The sequence below is a fragment of the Lissotriton helveticus genome, chromosome 7 (genome assembly GCF_964261635.1).
Source record: "Lissotriton helveticus chromosome 7, aLisHel1.1, whole genome shotgun sequence".
NCBI lineage: Eukaryota > Metazoa > Chordata > Amphibia > Caudata > Salamandridae > Lissotriton > Lissotriton helveticus.
The window spans coordinates 394,342,655-394,362,922 of NC_136068.1; the positions used below are offsets into that span (position 1 = coordinate 394,342,655).

Here is a 20,268-nt window from a genome sequence, read left to right on the forward strand (position 1 = left end):
AGGGGCACGAAAAACCACATACTATGAAAATGGAATGCGAAATTACTAGCAGGTAAGTAATACTTTTCTAGACTTTAGAATCGCTAGGCCTACAATACTAAACACTTAGGTTAGGAGCAGGAGGTCTGTGGACGTCGTGTGCAGAGTGGGAACTCTCACGCGTAAGGCGGGAAAAAGTCTATGGATGCTAGCAATTGACAAAGTTACTGTTCTCGGGCGAACCCGACTAGGTGGGTCGAAAACGGGAGTGGATCCGAACACTTAGGGTGTTGGACTATGCTGGAGCACCGGAGTACTCAGTTTACCTAGCCCAGGGGCTGCGGCTGCATAGGGTTGAAGTTGCGTCGGAAACCCTCGTTGAAGAACCTGGAGCCTGAAGAAAGAAGTTGCTGGCAGGCGGCCAGTGAAGAAAGTTCGTGGAGATCCAAGCCTGGATCAGGGAAGAAGAAAACCTGTAAGCAGAGGGGACCAAGTTCTGAATCACTAGCCAGTGATTTAGGTGGGCACCAGGATGGCACCGGACGAAGTCACCTCAGCCAGGTGAGTGGGCGCTGCTGGGCTCTGCAGTCTCTCGGACCAGGAGGCGTTGTCGGTGACCAGGATGGAGGTGCGAGCTTTCCCACGAAGGTACTTGCTGTCGACGTCGCTGGACCCAGGATTGGGGCAACAAGTCTTGGCAAATGCAAGGCCCACGCGGTGGACCTAAAATGGCGTCTTGAGTGGACCAGGAGGGTCCAGGGTGCTTCTCTGAGGAAGGGAAGCAAGGGGCAGTCTGGAGCAACCAGACCAGCAGTGTTTGTCGTCGTGGAGCGTCGTAAAAGGGCCACTAGCCAACGGGCAAGTGACCGGGACAACGCGGTGAGCAGCAAAGAGCAGAAGGGCCACACGCAGATCTCGTGGATGCAGGGGGGCTGAACTTCGGTGCTGGAGCTGCTCAGGGTCGGGGCTTCTCTCACCCCAAAGCACTCGGTCGAGGATCACTCGGTGGTCGTGCTGGACAAGCGCCGTGCAGTTCTGAAGATGGCCGGTCCCTCGAGGTCTCGTCGCACCCACGGATCACAGCTGGGCTGATGATGTAGGTTGAGGTCAGAGGTGCCAGGGAAGCCGGTTCTCGTCGTGCTGGAGCAGTCTTGATCCGAAGGAGAGACTGGCAACAAACTGCGATGCTTGGTTGGTGCCTGCTGCTGCAGGGTGTCTACTCCTTAGTCACAAGGGAGAAAATCTTGAGAAGAGTCTTGAGTTCTTCGTGTAGAAGGTCGGTTCAGGATTCAAAGATTGATCTGATTTGGAAGGGGGCCTGCTCCTACCTTTATCCTGAAAAAGGGGGGCTGGCACGTGACTAAGTCCTGCCCTATGGGTGGGACCAGGAGGGGGGTGGTTACACCCCTCTCCTTTGGCGGGCTTTCCCCAGCTCAGGGTCTGGTGTGCCCCTGGAACTGGTTCAAGCCGGCCTATGCACAGTGAGCACCGGGGTGCCACTTGCAGTCACCTTCCTCTAAAGCCCTGCCTACCTAGAATACACAAAACCCTGTCTGGGACGGTGCTGGCACCGCCCCTGGCAGGAAACCCTTTGTCCTTGCCTCCTGCTCTGGGAGGACTCCCAGCAGCAGGAGGGCAGACTTGTGTCTCGGTGGCAGCATCCATTTTGTGGAGCTAAGGCTGTCGGACTTTAATCGGGGTTATAGGTTACATACATGTCGTGTCCCTCTAGAAGGGTGGAATGCTAACCCCGTCGCCAGAATTGGCGAGGGGTTAGTATTCCAATTCGTATGACACCTTACTCGACATGTTTTGATAAAGCGATACCAGAGTTGGCATATAACCGCGAGGATTATAATGCACTTAAGAGTATATGGTATGCGATATCATGGAAACGGCTAAGGGATAGATCCCGAAAGCCGCAGACAGGCTCAGCTCATGCCAGAGCACCATCCCACACGATTCCAAGCACTCTGCCTTCAGGATTGTCAAGGCCTGCCATAGGAGTGACTGATAGGAGATCTGTGTGTCCATTTAGGTTTAGATATAGGTATACTATATCTAAAGCAAAGGGTGGGTACACCACTTTGCCCCAGCTGTCAAGCAGCCAGTTGTGTCTGTTTGGTTAGTCAGCCCAGGGGTGGCATAATACATGCTGCAGCCCCTGGGAGACTTCTGGGTGCACCTCAGCCCTGGGTACAGGGACTTAGAGAGGGCCCAGTGCCAATTCAGTACCTGGGTACAATTTGGAATAGAGAGAACAGCTAGGCTGTGGGTCTGATTAGCAGGCCCACAGCCAGGGAAAGTCGTAAACCAGTGAAACAAAAAGCAAAAATCTGGGTGATAGTAGGATTGCAGACCCTACTCTCCTACAGATACCATGCAAGGTGGTGCTGGAAATAAGCTGGCTGAATACAAAGCATACGTGCAAGGGAAATAGGCTGGCTGAATACAAAGCATACGTGCAAGGGAAGGGCACCCAGAATGCAAATGTGCGTGTGTGCCTATAGGTGTATCGCTAAAAATGCGAGGAGGTATTAAGCTGGGGATGATCCACGGGGGAGGAATGTCAGAGGCATAAGCGTGTCTAGGGCAACTGCACCTACCAGGGGGTGGAGTCGATGGAATGGATCTCCTGTTCATGAAGTCTAGTATACCCAACCTACTGAGGCACAAGGAAATGATACCTAGGGGCTCAAGGGTGAGGTGGAAAGCGTATGACAGAGCCCTGTCAGCGCCTACTAATCTTGTTCCACTCAATATTTTCGTTGAGTCCCTCCCGGTCTGCCCTTTCCAAATATATCCATTTTGCCTCCTTTTTCGCCAAGATGTTCTCCAAATTGTGCGAATCGCCCACCACCTTTTCAAGGACAGTCCACTTCAGGTCCCTTGGGTCATGTCCTGATGTATTGAAATGTTGTACCAGCCGCGTGGTCAACTTCTTAGCGCGGATGGTGCTCAGATGTTCCTGCACACGTATTTTTATTTTCCGGGTAGGCAGGCCAATATAATAGAGGCCGCAGCTGCACATCAGTCTGTAAATGACGTGTGTCGTATTGCAGTTGCTGAATCTATTGAGGAACCATGTCCTACCACCACGTAAATTTACCATCTTAGTGGCCTCTGTGAGCCCACAGACAGAGCAGTTTCCACACGGGTAGTGTCCAGCAGGTACAGTGCTGGTATTGACAGTGTTACTATTGCGTGTGTGGACCAATTTATCTCGTAAATTAGGGGCTCTCCTGAAGGCAAATCGCGGCATGGGCATCTTGTTCTCCACTGTGTCAAGGATGGACCAGTTCTTCCGTATGATCTGTCTAATTTTGCTTGATAGGGGATCAAAGGTGGTCACTACTGGTAAACACACTTGCTTCTCTTTTGTGTTACGCTCCAGTAGGGCTTCTCTCGGGGTGTTCAAAGCCCTCTTCCGTGCATGTCTGATGACTTTGGCTGGGTAGTCCCGTTGTTGTAACCTGTTCACAAGTTCAGAAGACTGCTCAAGAAAAGTTTCTGTAGAAGAGCAATTCCGGCGGTAACGCAGAAATTGTCCCACCGGGAGGTTATCACGTAACGACCTCGGATGGAATGAATGGTAATGGAGGAGGGAGTTCCTGTCCGTGGCCTTGTGATGTACACTAGTTACCAGCTTGGAATCTGTCACAGTGATGTCTACGTCCAGGTACACCGCAGAGACATTACTAATGGACCAAGTGAACCGCAAGCTGGGGTCCACCTGGTTCAGCCATTGTAGGAATGTATTGAGCCGGTCCCCTGTACCTGTCCAGATACAGAGGACGTCGTCAATATAACGTCTCCACAGGGAGATATTATCTCTGTAGGGATTGGACTCATGGAGGACCACATTCTTCTCCACCTGACCCACATAAATGCAGGCCAGGCTAGGAGCAAATGTGGCCCCATGGAAGTTCCAGAGGTCTGCAAGTATAATTGTCCCCGGTACTCAAAGAAATTTCTCGTGAGTGCCAACTCGATACATTGCATGACGAAGGTTTGGGGTGTGTCATAAAACCACTCCATCGACCCCAGGGCCCGTGCTGCTGCCACCAGCGTGGCGTCCTGGGGGATGCTGGTGTACAATGACTCTATGTCAATTGTAACCAGTAATTGGTTGTCAGAGTCAAAGGATATATCTTTCAAGATATTCAGGATGTCAGTCGTATCTTGTACATATGACTCTTGGGTGACCACCGCCTCCCTCAAAAAGAAATCGGCAAACTGGGAGAGGGGTTCCAAGATGGATTGAATCCCTGAAACAATAGGGCGTCCCGGGGGCGGGCGTTGGGGCTTATGGATCTTTGGCAAGATATAAAATGCCGGCACCCTCGGGTTACTATTGATGATAAAGTCCGCCTCTTTGGGTGAGATCCATTTTTTTGCGACAGCGTCTGCAACCAACTGCTTGATGGTATTAGCAAGTTCAGGTGTGGGGTCCCGCGTGAGGGGGTGGTAATTTGTTCGGACACCCAACAATTTCAGTATTTCCGTCTCGTAGTCAGTGGTGTTGAGTACTACTACGGCCCCGCCTTTATCGGCCGGCTTGATGGTGATAGCCAAGTTTTTTTGTAAGGTCCCGACCGCCTGCCATTCTGTCTTCGTCATATTGTGACTCAATTTATGTCCAGTGGTTTGTTCCAGGGATTCAATTTCCTGGATGACTCGTTGTTCGAATACAGCCACCTCAGGTCCCAAGAGTGATGTAGGGGGGCAAAAGTTAGAAGGCCTATGTAGATTGGTGTTAAAGAGGGAAAGAGGCGTGCTCTCCTTATGCTCAAAAAACTTATGAAGTTTTATTTTCCTCATCATTTCAGAAACCTCTGTTCTACATAGAAAAGGGTCATGGCTGGGTGTCGGAACATAACCGAGTCCTTTATTTAACACAGTCCTTTCAATGGGTGATAGTTCGTAGGAAGATAAATTTACTACTATATCATTGGCAACTGTGGGAGGTAGAATATTCATTTCCCTTAATTGCGGAATGTGTTGGCCCTGCTCCGTGTGATGCGGGGGGAGAATGTTTGCCATGTTTGCTGTGTCCCCCTGCCTCGCCCCTGTGGTTGACCTCTGCCTCCCCCCAGGCCCCTCTCTGGGGCTGACCTAAAAAAGACCTTAGTAGTGCTCCCAAGTCCTCGTCAGATCTGCTATCAGGGGCAAAATTGACCCTGTTGTTTGTTGGCGCTGTTTGGCGAGCTGGGCCCTCTTCGTCCTCACTGCTCGTATTGTCAAACCGCCAGTTGTTGGGGGTTCGTCTATTGCCCCCTTGTCCCCTGTTGCCTCCTCTTTGATGGAACTGTCCCCTCCTCTGGTATGGTTGAGTCCTTGCTTGCTCTAGTGGTCTGTCATAGTATTCATCCTCTGTGTAAGGGAAGGCCCAGGTGTGGGTGTACCGTTCAAGGTTCTTTTTAAGGCCTTTGATTTTTTGATTGAGCATATATGTTCTGTATTCAGCCAAATCTGCCTGTATGCGTGCTAGCTGTTCTTTAGCATCGGTGAGGGCCTGATTGTTATCGAGGCTGTCCTCTAGCTCCAAGATTTCTGTAAGTAGAGCCTCACTCAACCGTTTAGCCGTGTTGATTATCAAAATCAACCAATCTCGGGTGCATTTGTTCGCAATGCAACTCCAATCTACCCGAAATTGTTTGTCCTCGAGAAAGATCTTAGGCTCGAGTCGGACTATCAAGCTTGGGGGAGAGGCGCCTGCCCGGAGGTATTCAGTCATGAGCGCTCCATGTAGAGCCACACGAATTTGGCGTTTCTTCAGCACGCTCAGTTTTTCCCACTCTTCCCTGGCTGTGCCCTCAGTACTGAGGGGAGCATCTGGTAGTAGTGAGGGACCGGCTAAAATAAGGGCAATCTGCTCTTCAGAAAAGGCAAGGCAATTCATCCCTATAACACAGATCTAGTACTGGAGCGTCTCCGTCAAAATGGTGTACCTCCTGTGTCACAAATTATGTTCTATACAAAAACTGTGTGCCTAATAACTGCTGCAAAAGTAACAATGATTTAAACAAAGGGTCAATTTAGTGTACCATTTCTTTAAAAAGGGAAAGACCCTCACGGCTGAGCCGCCGTCCTTAATCCGCATAAATTAAAGGGGTACAGGGGGATGGGGATGTGCGAGGCAGCCCCCCACTCAAAAAGTCTTCAAACAATTAGTGCCTCGCCCATGTAAACATCCTTATTCTGCGTAGACCGGGTAGGGATATAAATTATCACTCCTACCTTGGATATGTCCAATAACATAAACAAAAAGGGTCTGGATGTATTCTTTACAATTATAAAAATAAATCACACAGGACCAGATCATTCACCAACAGAAAAGTTGTGAGAAATAGAGAGAGTACCTCACGGTAGAACAACCCGAGGGGGTTCCCGGTCAGTGATTCCCGGTATACCCACTTCTCATCATCGGCGACTCTCTCTATTTGTGAAAAGACAAACGTGCACTCAACAGGAAAGTAGTGCGAACGTGAGAATAGTGGAAAAAATGAAGAAAAAGCACAAATAGTGATCAACATGAAAAAGTGTACAGATACACGTAACGAAACCCCAAACAAACCACACCAAAAACGAATAAATTGGGTAGTGGTGCTTTGCTTGCTGATACCGTTTTATTCTGATGCAGCAAAGCACTACCAATTAAAATTGGTTACTTATATACCAACGCAGATTATATCCTCAAGCCGACATGTTTCATCGCTCCTTCTTGTGGCGATTTCATCAGGGCAATTGAGGGGTTTGTTATTCTCAAGCTTTTCACATAAAAATGGACCTGTGTGAAACAAAGACACGCTCAGGGCGTGATTCAAGTACCTCATCCAAGGGGCACTACTGATGCAGCGTATATAGACACACAGTTTAAGACTACTTTACCTGGAGTGCGCTATGTCAGCACATACCAGCGTCACTCCTCAGGACTCCGTGCCAAATGTTCACGTGTCCTTGACCGTGACCTGGACAATTCACAGTCACCTATTTGAGTTAAAAAAACAACAACAGTATTTTCAGAATGCCCACAGGTATGTGCGTGCAGACCATGTCTATCACAAACCAGAAATTTATGCCCTTTCATGCACACACCAGCGTATTCCATCTAGATTGCTGTGTCAATGCTATCTGGCGATAAGATATAAAAACCGTTGAGCTAAAAAACGGTGATGGATCAAGCCCTGATCTGTTGACTGGGTAGGAGTGTTCTGATTAACTCAGATACTCTGTCCATCACCACCCCCTTTTTGAAAATATTTTGGCCACCATGAGTGTGGAAGGGTATGCTCAGACATGAGTCCCTTGCTCACTGCACCATCAGGATTCAAGCAAGCCGAGCCGAAGACGGCTGTAATGCCAGAAACCGGTCCCCGGAAGCTTGTTTCCTTTCCAGTGAAGAATTGGCTTGGTAGTTTGGTCTGCCCTGTTCCCATGATGCACTGGGCCAGGGACAGACTAATTTGCATATAGCCAGGTTCTGAACTGGGATGGTGCAGTGAGCTAAAAAACGGTGATGGATCAAGCCCTGATCTGTTGACTGGGTAGGAGTGTTCTGATTAACTCAGATACTCTGTCCATCACCACCCTCTTTTTGAAATTATATTGGAACACAACTAAAGGCAGTCAAAACCGACTGCATCATGTATGGGCAACCCAGGGTTCAGCACTTCCAATGGAAAGCCTTTTAGCGGCTTGCTGTAATCCAGCTTGCCATGCTACACTACATGCACTTTAATGTCCTCTTAAGTGTCACATCATCAGTGCTAATAGTTGAAACATCATCAGATGATTCTTCTTGGACAGAACGTTTATTGCCTGAATATTGCACTTGGTCCTCAGCCTCAGTTGCAGATCTGTCTCAGAGCAATCTTCTGAGGCGGATTCAAAAAGCAAAACCACCAACTCACTGGGCGGATAGCCTGTGATCTGCCATATAGTTTGTTAATCGAACTGTTGCAAAAAAGCAGATCACTATAAATGAAAGCATCATCAAATTAGAACTCTACTAACTGTGGCTGTATCAAACTGTAAATACAACTATTGAAATCTAAAGATCATACAACAAACTTTCTACTACACAAGGATAACTAGATACATCTTGCACGCCAAGGACAGCTTGGCACTAGAATCAGCTGCACCTACTCTGCACGGACACAACAGGCACCGAAAATATTCCACTAGAAAGGAAAAGGGTACAACACATTATAGATGTTGCACAAATTCAAACTTGAATTTGAAAAACCATAAAACTTAAGCTAAATATGCTAAAATGATTACAACAGTTACAAAATATTGAAGCAAATCAATGATACACATTTGAAGTAAATATTGCAAAAAAGTTTCCTTACCAAACACATGCCACTGTACAAGCTTCAGATCTACTAATGCCAAAACAACAAGCAGAATAGACCACAAAGAAAATCAAAAGCTTTGCTCTACAATAAGAAGGAAAAATACAATAAGGTCACAAATGTACATGATCAGCAATTAAACAGTTAACATTATAAAACACGATGATGTCCGCTCCGAGGAGCTGGCTCTGGCATAGATATATGCAAGATACATAATGGGGGTATTACCTTGGGTGACACTCTGAAAACAAATGAACTGGAAACGATTACAGATACTTTTCTTATTGTGATTATATCATAACTTAAAAGAGAAATGTATCTTTACCTTGATTACATTGTTTAACATTATTTAAATTGTTGAATTACTCTTTATAAACTGCTTTAGCCTTTGTCATTCGGGACTCAAATTGAAAAGTCCAGTACAAAGTAGTCCTATATCATTGGTAAGGATAGAAATGCTGAGCCTCTGTAATTAGATATTTGTTTTGCATTTTATTGATCTTAGATCAGTAGGTGAGAGCTGGAGAGAGTGCAGTCTGGATATTTTTTTCAATTTATTTACTTAACTGTGTATTTCTATAGCAATACTTCACCTAGTTATATTCGAGTGCTTTACTTGTAACAACATTTACATATTACTGTAACATAATGTGTACAATTTGATAAAAATAGAAAACATGTGAATAACATTTTATGTTAATAAGCAGTGATAAAATGGGACATGCCAATAGACAGGTGGGAAAGAAACTGGGGCAAAGCCACAAGCAGGCAGACAGAGAAGCTTTTTTCAGAGGAGACATGTTGTTAGCCACTGAAATTTAGATTACGCCGGAATAATTTGCTGGATTTTGTGTTACATTGCAAAATCCCATAAATTACACCATTATGTCGCCTTTCCCGGCAAACCTATTGGGAGTGACTGTTGTTTATTTTGTGCAGAGCTGTGGTTTTGCATAATTACGCGACAGCATAATGTTTTGCCTAACCACATATCGTTTTGAATAATTATACAGCAATTTGCATACTTAAGCTTAATTTTGCATAATTATGAAAACAAACAATTTCACGCACCTCTACTATGAAGGTCAGTGTTTCAGGGACAAAGCCCGACTGGGCTAGTGAGACTCCTGAATAATAGCCTCCTGGTGACTGCATCATGTTAATTGAGCCTTCTCTTCATTAGGCTTCCACACCATAGGAATGAAGCTCATCGTTCAGAGGCAGTGCAGTAATGAATTCCTGTTTATGTGGGCTATTATGTTTAAATACATTCAGCACTTTCAAAAATGTCAAGTTCAGAGCACCTTTCTTAAAGACTCGCTCTCTCTATTATGTTTAAATACATTCAGCACTTTCAAAAATTTCAAGTTCAGAGCACCTTTCTTAAAGACTCGCTCTCTCTCTCTCAGACTTTAGTTCTGATGAATTCCTGTAAGAAGTCCAGTTAGGTGGTATTCTAATTTCAACCTTACATTTATTTTCCAAGATATGATAACTGTCAGACCTCTCCATCTTATCCAAAATCTGTGGATCATTTGTTTACATTTGCTCATGGGTAAAAAATAGGTTGAAAAGTGTGCTGTGTCCGTACATGTAATCAATTTTTGGGTTGGGAGCATTTGAGTGATCAGAGCAAATAATGTGACAGAAACTGAGTGAGAAAAAAGCATCTGGCTAAGTCTGCAAATACTTATCAGATTAAATAGACACTTTAGTTAAAGGGGCAAGCCAATTTTCAGAGGATCTGTAAGTAGAGCAAATGGGTAATGGCAGATGCTTATGTGTAAAAATAGCAGGTATTGGAGGAAATCATTTACTACCTGGCAATAGCAGAAGCTTTTTATTAGGGGTGGGCGGAATTTGCGTAGTCGTGCTACGCAAAGCTAAGCGAAACGGTAAAAAATCTTCGAGAGCACACAGAGTTTCGTGAACACGCAGAATTTATTGTTCCACCCGTTGGAGGTGCTTTTTTCCTGTTCGCGAACACTGTTTGCGTGCACGGGGGAAATATCTTGCGAACACGCATTTTGAAAGCGCGAACAAGCAAAAAATTCTGCAGATTGCTGAATTTTTGGCAATTCAGCATTCTCCCCGGAACGCGAAATTACCCAAATTCCGCAAGCGGAACGGAATTTACCGCCCAAGCCTACTTTTTTATAACGTTGATAACAGAAAGGGTGTGTTGATGTGGGGAGGGTTCTGTGAGTAACAAGCAGCTAATGAGAAAAACCTGAACAGATATCATGAGCCAGTGTATTCAGAAAAATTAATAGTAGGAGCCACTGAAATATTGGTAACTAGCACCATAGAGCTGCCATTATTAGATGTTCTGCGAAGGTTGGAGCTGTTTATTTCATATGTGAAAACTTGTACAAAAAAGTGAATGTTTAAATGTAACCAATTACTCTTTGCAGTTGCTGAACTATTGTCAGAGTCCCGCCTGTTGTCTTACACGTCTCAAGTCACCATTAGAATGTCCTTCCTCTTCAGGCTAATTAACATCATCCACGTACAGACGCTAACGCAGGTAAGCATGTGACATTTATACAACGGTTTCACTTTTGTGTAGAATGTTTATGTACCAAATGATTGGAGATTAAAAGCATGATTTCTTGCTAAGCTTGCTGTCCTCTGATTTCTGGAATAAAAGTATTGAATTCCAAGTCATTTGCAATGTTCTCTACAGAAATGGAGCTCATCTCATAGATCAGTCCCATTAATTATGAGTCATTAAATATAAAATAAACGTATGTTTTATTGTATCATCTACCCTCGCCTAAAGCCCTCTACTTCTACAAGCAAACAATCTTGTTGTTATGCGATGATGTTGGATTACCAGTTTGTCTTCATGTCTCGTGTTTTTATGGACTGAGTTAAAAACTCCATTTTATTAACATGTTTTTAACTGGATTTCGAGGTTCAAATCTAATTTCACAATTAACATTGTGGCATGAAAATGATACAAAGATAGTTTAATTGGAGATTAATGCGAAAGAGAAGCTAACAAAGCAGTGGCAGTTTGAACAAAAAGAGGTAGCTATTAAGGAAGCAGACATCATAGACAAGAACATAGTATGAGGTGTGTGAGCAGGAAGACGAACTATAGCTGAGGAGTAATAATTTGAAATAAGTGTAGATGAGTTTGAATGGAATCAATTTTAGATATGTTATAAAGGTAAGTGCCTGAAAGAAAGAGCGGTTGGTTTTTTGAAGTGAGTTCTTCTTTTTTTTTAATTATGTTTTTATTGAGCTTTTCCTACATTTTTTCGTTAGACAGCATAAAGCATATACATTCCAGTACATGATATTGCATAAACCATTGATTGCCATACAACACATACAAGATAAAAGCGTTTACCCTGATAAGCATCAAAACAACTATAAGTGCAGTGCTTTCAACAATGAGCACTTATTAAACGTTTCAGGCATTATGTATGCAGATTCAATACTATCAACTGCCAGTAAGTGAAAAGCATAAAGACGACACCGGGTGAAGAATGAAGGCAGTAGGTCATCCGAATATATAAAGGAAAAGAAGAAAGGGAAAGAAAGGGGACAGAATATGAAATAAACAGTTGAACATCTGAACAATCGTGATTACAACATTGCCTCCATCTAAATGCTAGCACCCTCACTGACAACCTAACCCTGTTTTTTTTGTTGAAATATTTTTATTTTCATTTTTGTAAGAGAAACTCATTGCATTGCAATACAGGTAAAATTGGCTTCATTTCCTGTGCTATTCAACATTGGGCATTACATCATTTCTCTGGGTTGACATCTATCTTGCACTCAATAAAATCACTTCAACTGACAACCTAACCCTGTATGTGTTGTGAAGATGGAGCACTTGTGATTACCTGAACCATGAGTACTCCAAGAATAACAGGGCCCCCGGACCATTACGAGCACACTGTATGATTGTACTGCTTGAGCCTACAAAATACCTATTCACATGTAGAGATTATTAATGTATTTAGTTTATATGTTCAGGGTGGTGTGGTGTCAGGCTTCGCCTCCACTCCCTCCATATAAGTGTCCCACTGCAAGAAACACTCCCTCACCTTGCTGAAGGGATGTGACAATTCAGTATTCCCTGCCTGCAACCATTTTAATACATCTTTCCACCACTCCCTAAGTGAGAGCACTCTTGTTGCCTTCCAGGGCATGGAATTGCGCAGTTTTGCCAACAGCAAAGCCAAATCAATGAAAAACCATACATATTTGAACGACTTCGGCCAAGCCATCAGTCTTAACAGGCATGCCTCAGATTCCTTCTGCACAACCCTTTCTCTTCCGTCGAACCATGCAGCACCTTGCCCCACAATTAAGCATCTCCGCACTGTGTACAAAATATTTGCTTCATTTTCATTACACCTGGGGCAATTGTTGGATGACTCAGGATACATGTGTCCTCTGCACTTCGTTGTTAAGTTGGTGTGGTGAATATAGTTGAATTGCGTATATGTAAACCTAGAATTCCTGGAAACCTTTTTTAGGTCTCCTGGCGTTTAACAGCGCGTCAGCGCTGTGTCCGCCAGGAGATCTTTTGTCGCTGACTCTGCTTCCCAGGAGACAGCACCTGGCGCGCGCATTTTCTCTCCGAGGAGGCGATTAGAGCTGGCCACGCGCACGCGAACGAGCGCTGTGGCCAACTGCTGTCTCCTGGGAAGCTCCTACACGCATGCGCATTCACACAGACACAGACACACACACGAGCACCCATGCACGCACGCACGCACATACATACATACATACAGAGACACACACTCTCCCATGCATACACACACACACGAGTGCGCCGAGGCCCCCCCCGCCGTCGCACACATACATACACACACGAGCATACACACACACACACACACACACACACACACGTGCACCGATACCCCCTCCTACCTCCTACAACTAAGTTGTCCGGTCCTGTTCTCTTCCGTGCAGTCCTTGGATTCCGCCGGTTTCTCCTCTCGTTGCCCGCTGCCCGTCTCTGCCGGTCTGTGATCCCACTTCTGGCCGTTTAGCGCGCATGCGTGTGATTGCACGCATGCGCTTTCCAGATCCAGCGGCGAACACTACTCCTGCTTGAGCAGCGTTAACCCCATCGCTGCCAGCCAAGGCTGAAAACAGAGCAGAAGCAGCCAGGCAGCGGCTGCACAGCTCACTAAAGGCAGAGGGCACAGGCAGCTCAGAACGATGAAGCATCAATTGTATTTATTAATAGCAGCCACAGCAGGTCAGCTGCACTCCTATATACCGGCGCGCGCCGCGGGTTCAGGGAGGTACACTGGCAGGGAGAGCTATATCAATATAATACTATACTGCTGACTTTCAAAGGGGCTGCTTCCATTAGGACCGGAGTATCACGGGGTCAACTGGTGGCAATGGAATATTTATATACCCTATATAGCTGCCACCGAGCACTCAGGATGGTTTGCAGTGACTGCTAGGAGTCAGTGAGCTTACAGAGAGCCCCCTTTTCGGTCACAGGCTGCTCTGAAGACAGGCAGTAGCAGTAAAACACACTACTGTGTGTGTCACTACACTGTCCGAACACCGTTATCTTACTGGGACATGTGGTATGGTAACAGTTATGTATTACACTGGTGGCCAAAGGAGCTAATGTGCCTACTCCAAGGATCTGTGTTTGCTCTCCTATACTCACATGTTCACTTGTTTGATTTCACATGAGTTTACATGGCTTTTCATCCTTCTAAGGTCGATAAAATGAGTACCATTGAACAGAGGATCTTTGACCATTCAATAGCACAACTAAACTTTCAGTGAGCTTACAGAGAGCCCCCTTTTCGGTCACAGGCTGCTCTGAAGACAGGCAGTAGCAGTAAAACACACTACTGTGTGTGTCACTACACTGTCCGAACACCGTTATCTTACTGGGACATGTGGTATGGTAACAGTTATGTATTACACTGGTGGCCAAAGGAGCTAATGTGCCTACTCCAAGGATCTGTGTTTGCTCTCCTATACTCACATGTTCACTTGTTTGATTCCACATGAGTTTACATGGCTTTTCATCCTTCTAAGGTCGATAAAATGAGTACCATTGAACAGAGGATCTTTGACCATTCAATAGCACAACTAAACTTTCAGTGAGCTTACAGAGAGCCCCCTTTTCGGTCACAGGCTGCTCTGAAGACAGGCAGTAGCAGTAAAACACACTACTGTGTGTGTCAGTACACTGTCCGAACACCGTTATCTTACTGGGTCATGTGGTATGGTAACAGTTATGTATTACACTGGTGGCCAAAGGAGCTAATGTGCCTACTCCAAGGATCTGTGTTTGCTCTCCTATACTCACATGTTCACTTGTTTGATTCCACATGAGTTTACATGGCTTTTCATCCTTCTAAGGTCGATAAAATGAGTACCATTGAACAGAGGATCTTTGACCATTCAATAGCACAACTAAACTTTCAGTGAGCTTACAGAGAGCCCCCTTTTCGGTCACAGGCTGCTCTGAAGACAGGCAGTAGCAGTAAAACACACTACTGTGTGTGTCACTACACTGTCCGAACACCGTTATCTTACTGGGACATGTGGTATGGTAACAGTTATGTATTACACTGGTGGCCAATGGAGCTAATGTGCCTACTCCAAGGATCTGTGTTTGCTCTCCTATACTCACATGTTCACTTGTATGATTTCACATGAGTTTACATGGCTTTTCATCCTTCTAAGGTCGATAAAATGAGTACCATTGAACAAAGGATCTTTGACCATTCAATAGCACAACTAAACTTTTCAGTGAGCTTACAGAGAGCCCCCTTTTCAGTCACAGGCTGCTCTGAAGACAGGCAGTAGCAGTAAAACACACCACTGTGTGTGTCACTACACTGTCCGAACACCGTTATCTTACTGGGACATGTGGTATGGTAACAGTTATGTATTACACTGGTGGCCAAAGGAGCTAATGTGCCTACTCCAAGGATCTGTGTTTGCTCTCCTATACTCACATGTTCACTTGTTTGATTCCACATGAGTTTACATGGCTTTTCATCCTTCTAAGGTCGATAAAATGAGTACCATTGAACAGAGGATCTTTGACCATTCAATAGCACAACTAAACTTTTCAGTGAGCTTACAGAGAGCCCCCTTTTCGGTCACAGGCTGCTCTGAAGACAGGCAGTAGCAGTAAAACACACTACTGTGTGTGTCACTACACTGTCCGAACACCGTTATCTTACTGGGTCATGTGGTATAGTAACAGTTATGTATTACACTGGTGGCCAAAGGAGCTAATGTGCCTACTCCAAGGATCTGTGTTTGCTCTCCTATACTCACATGTTCACTTGTTTGATTCCACATGAGTTTACATGGCTTTTCATCCTTCTAAGGTCGATAAAATGAGTACCATTGAACAGAGGATCTTTGACCATTCAATAGCACAACTAAACTTTTCAGTGAGCTTACAGAGAGCGCAGAGTAGTGAATGCAGAGTAGTGAATGGAGAGTAGTGAGTAGTGAGTGCCGAGTAGTGAGTGCAGAGTAGTGAGTAGTGAGTGCAGAGTAGTGAGTGCAGAGTAGTGAGTAGTGAGTAGTGAGTGCAAAGTAGTGAGTGCAGAGTAGTGAGTAGTGAGTGCAGAGTAGTGAGCAGTGAGTGCAGAGTAGTGAGTAGTGAGTGCAGAGTAGTGAGTAGTGAGTGCAGAGTAGTGAGCAGTGAGTGCAGAGTAGTGAGTGCAGAGTAGTGAGTAGTGAGTGCAGAGTAGTGAGTGCAGAGTAGTGAGTAGTGAGTGCAGAGTAGTGAGCAGTGAGTGCAGAGTAGTGAGCAGTGAGTGCAGAGTAGTGAGCAGTGAGTGCAGAGTAGTGAGTAGTGAGTGCAGAGTAGTGAGCAGTGAGTGCAGAGTAGTGAGTGCAGAGTAGTGAGTGCAGAGTAGTGAGTGCAGAGTAGTGAGCTGCCTCAAGTGAAGTACTCTGGTACCCAAGGATGACTAGCAAACAATATTATTCACAACGTTGCTTACTATTCAGCAACATTTGACAGTTTGCAAATCATCTTTATACAACAATTCAGAGTTTGATAACAAGTTAATGTAACACATTGTAATATACAATGCCAATAGCTCAAACTTTAAAGCTGGGAGACCTATTGCATTGTAAATGCTTGTAATGTATTCCAGACATGCAGTCCAATGTTTGCCATTGAATACCACACCCAAGACCTTCTCCCACCATTCTTTTAGCACCCTTGTTTTCAGTCCTGACGACTGCAACAATGCTGCATAAAAGCTAGTGACTGTCCGCCTATGTGCCTTGTGCGTTAGAATTGCCTGCAGTGGTGGAAATACACTGGGTTCCGTCTTTTCAGCGTTCCATGTGTCATGGGCCTGCCGAACCAAGTTATTGTAAAGCAGGAACTGACTGGGGGCAACCCCATATGTTTTGCATCATTTATTGAAGAACCATAATGTTTGCTCCTCATACATGTCCACCCACGTCTGCAGGTCTCCCACCTCCCATGGGCGCACATCATACATCTTGGCTAGAGCAACTCAGCCAGGGAGCAACCACAGTGGAAATTGGGGCCCTCTGGAGTTTTTGTGTACATACTAGCGCCAGCCCTAACACGCCACTTGTGCTAAGACATCTTTTGGCAGCCCACGATCGTGCCCTAAGAGACAGTCCATCGCCGGTGTGTTCCCAAGTTGACCAACAATGTCTCTTTTCAGGATCTGGGGTGTTGACGACCCATCAAGTTTGCCACTGGAGCTGGGCTGCTGCATAATACAATTCGTAAATAGGAGCTCCCATCCTTCCTTCTGTTAGTGGAGCATATAGCTTGAAAACCGCTAACCGCCTTCTACCAGTGACCCACACCACCAAGGCAAGTAGAGACTATGTCACTTAAGAAGGGTTTTTTAAGAACCAAGGACAGGGCCAAAAAAAAGTTCAACTCTCGATATCATCATCATTTTGGAAATGGCAACTCTGCCCATTGTGGACAGTGGGAGTGCATTCCAAAAAAAGAAGTGAATGTCTAATCAATGTAATTTATTTACCCAATTTTCTGTTAGTTAAGTCCCTTTCCTCGTGATACACATTCACCCCCAAATACTTTATGGTGTCCAATGTCAGCCACAGTCCAGTTTGAGAGACCAACTCCTGTCCACCTGCTTAACCAAGGGTAACAAACAGGACTGTACCATTTGACATTGAATCCGGACACAAAGCTAATGTCACCCAGTAGCGCCATTGTAAGGTTTACCCTTGGTAGACGGATGCTCTCCAGGTATCGCTGTCACAGCTAGCATCACCTCTTGTGGTGTGCTATGCAGCCCCGTATAATAGGTCTTGAAGATCTCAGTAAAACCCTCCTTGATGTTAGAAAGCAGACCCTGATCATCTTGGATGGCTCTTATCATGGTTCGTGGGATCTCTGATTTTAGCAGCAATGCCAACACGCGGTCCACCTTATCCCTCAGCATGTTGCCTGGCAGTGTAATACTTCGCTTCCAGGGATCCCAAATGGGATAGCAGCGTTCAGTATTCCAATCGGTGAATTGCGTGTCTATTTGTGTACCACTTGACACAATCGCAAGTGTACGTAAGCCGTACTCAGTTCACGCACCAAGTCTGCTTTACTCCATGAGTCCTGTGTATGAAATGCCCTGTATAACTACTTTGAAGGCATCCCATATCACTTGCTCATTTGATACTGTCCCATTATTTTCCTCAATATAGTGTTCTATGTGCTCCGCCTTCTCAGAACTGGATTGTGCAATAAGGACGGTGTGAGTCTCAACATAGAAATACAGGGTGTGGCCCGCTCCCAGTACAGTGTAAGTTTTGGGTCATGATTATGGTCTGATAGGGTACGACCAAAGTAATCTGATGCATCAATCTGCACTGTAGCTTCTACATTATGATAAAACAAGTCTATACAGGCGTGTAATGTATGTACCCCTGAGTACAATGAGTATTCTCTATCTAATGAGTTCTGATCCTGCCAAATATCCATTAGCAGTGGATCCCTCGCCCATTGAGTCAAATTTTGTGCTGCTAATTTTTATGATCTCCCTGCCAGATGCGGAGAGACCTGTCTGGTTCCACATTGGGAACACTATTAAAATCACCACCCCATATGCACAATACCTGAGGATCAGAGAGTGATAATGGAGAAAAAGGCCAATTTTAATGGATATAATATATTTTAATTTATGATTGTTTGTACTTTTATGCATTGAAATAATGTGACGTAAAGTAAACAGAAGGAAAAAAAAGAAAGGCACCACCTTGGTACCATTGTGAATGTTAAATGTTGCCTATGCCACACACCAACAGTAAAAAGAATATATGCAACAAAAGTTAATGCACCAAGTTCGCAGTCTTAGGAGTTAGGTCAGGAACCTGTCACAGTTTCAGTTAAATGTTCGCTAAGTCATCAATGTTTAGTCCTTTTTGGAGTGCATATCACTCCTTGCCTAATCCTCAACAGGGCAGGCTCTCTGCTCGATCTCTTCCACTACCGTGCCAGTTCTTTGACTCACTGTTCACATGTAGGATGACTCCGCAGTTTCTGGTGTGGCCTTTGTCTGTGGACCTGCCAAGGGCCATTTCTCCCTCCTTGTTCTGGTAAATCCATTTCTTCCTTCGATCCCAGCCAGGCACTAGCCTCAGCAGGCGTCTCGAAGTAATACGTCTTATCCCCATCAATTATCCATAGTTTAGGAGTATATACCAAGGAACAATGGAAATAAACTTAACGCAGATGATGTTTAATCATGAAAAAGTAGGTTTTCTGCCTTTGTACCTCCAATGTGTAATCTGGAAGTATGTTTATTGCACAGTTCTCCACTTTCCTTTGTTCCCAGAAGTTTGATGTGTGATGTCTATCCCTATAATTTAGGAGGTGTTCCACCATAGGTCTGGGAGGTACCCCGGGTGCTGGTGCATACCCAGGAACTATGCGTGCACGCTCAGCGGAGAAACATGTAGACTGTTTGCTATCCAGTATCTTCTATACTAGCCGTTTCTCTAGGTACAGCTCCATGCTATGTCCTTCCACATGTTCAGGCAGACCAATGATTCATATATTATTTCTGTGCGATTTCTCTTTGACAAAACACTTTCAATCTGAGCAATTGATCTTTCTTCTGTAGGCCCTGCAGTTGCGTTTGCATATCTCTTAACATAGGGTGCTTTGCTGCAAGCATTGATTCATTATTGTCTCCCCAGTCGATCAGCCTCCGGTGGTCTGCACAGAGCAGCCCAAGATCTATTTTTTTTTTTTTTAACTTTTTATTTGCAGGATAGAATTGCAGAAAATTATACAGTACAATCTGGTCTAAAAGGTTGCGAAGCAATGAAATGTTCACAGTACTGTGCATGCATATGTAATATTTCGTTTTCATATTTTCCTTTTGTTGCATTCCCAACTCAACCCACCCAACTCCCCCCACCCAATACCTTCCCCAGGCACTCATATATAGTCATATCAGTTGTTATATCTACATGGCGGTACTTCTCGCGGCAGTCTGTCATTTAGTCTGGATAGGTGTCGTATCACCTTTCGGGAACATACAAAGCACAGTACAAATACATCTCGTCCACCTCTATGCGGGGTGCACCCGTGCCAACCCCGAACCTCTTCCATCCGGGACCGCTGCGTGGTCAGGGAGTCTGACCATATATCGTCCCGCAACCATCACCACATCTCAGCCAGTCTCAGACAATGACTCAGACGCCTCCCCCCCCACCAATCATTCCATAAGACAACATCATGGCATTCCATTCAAACGATATAGGTGTCTTTCTCAGGCCTTTACGCTCCTCTAGCTGCAGTGCCAACCCCTCCGCCTTACCCCATCTCACCACTTCCGTCCTCCATACATCAGTGTAAGGCGGCCTTCTCGACTTCCACCTCATGGTAATAGTTCGCTTAGCTAGCAGCAGTGCAAGATCAGCGAACCGTGTGGCT

General features: G+C 45.1%; 1 protein-coding gene across 2 annotated transcripts in view; it reads left to right on the forward strand.

Annotated features, from left to right (window-relative positions):
• Window positions 1-20,268, forward strand: part of TRPC4AP (transient receptor potential cation channel subfamily C member 4 associated protein) — a 766,986-nt gene that overhangs the window by 667,031 nt on the left and 79,687 nt on the right. For both annotated transcript variants that reach the window (XM_078652243.1, XM_078652242.1), the window contains exon 17: window positions 10,751-10,863. In XM_078652243.1, coding sequence (XP_078508369.1) covers window positions 10,751-10,863 — 113 coding nt within the window. The remainder of the gene's footprint in view (window positions 1-10,750; window positions 10,864-20,268) is intronic.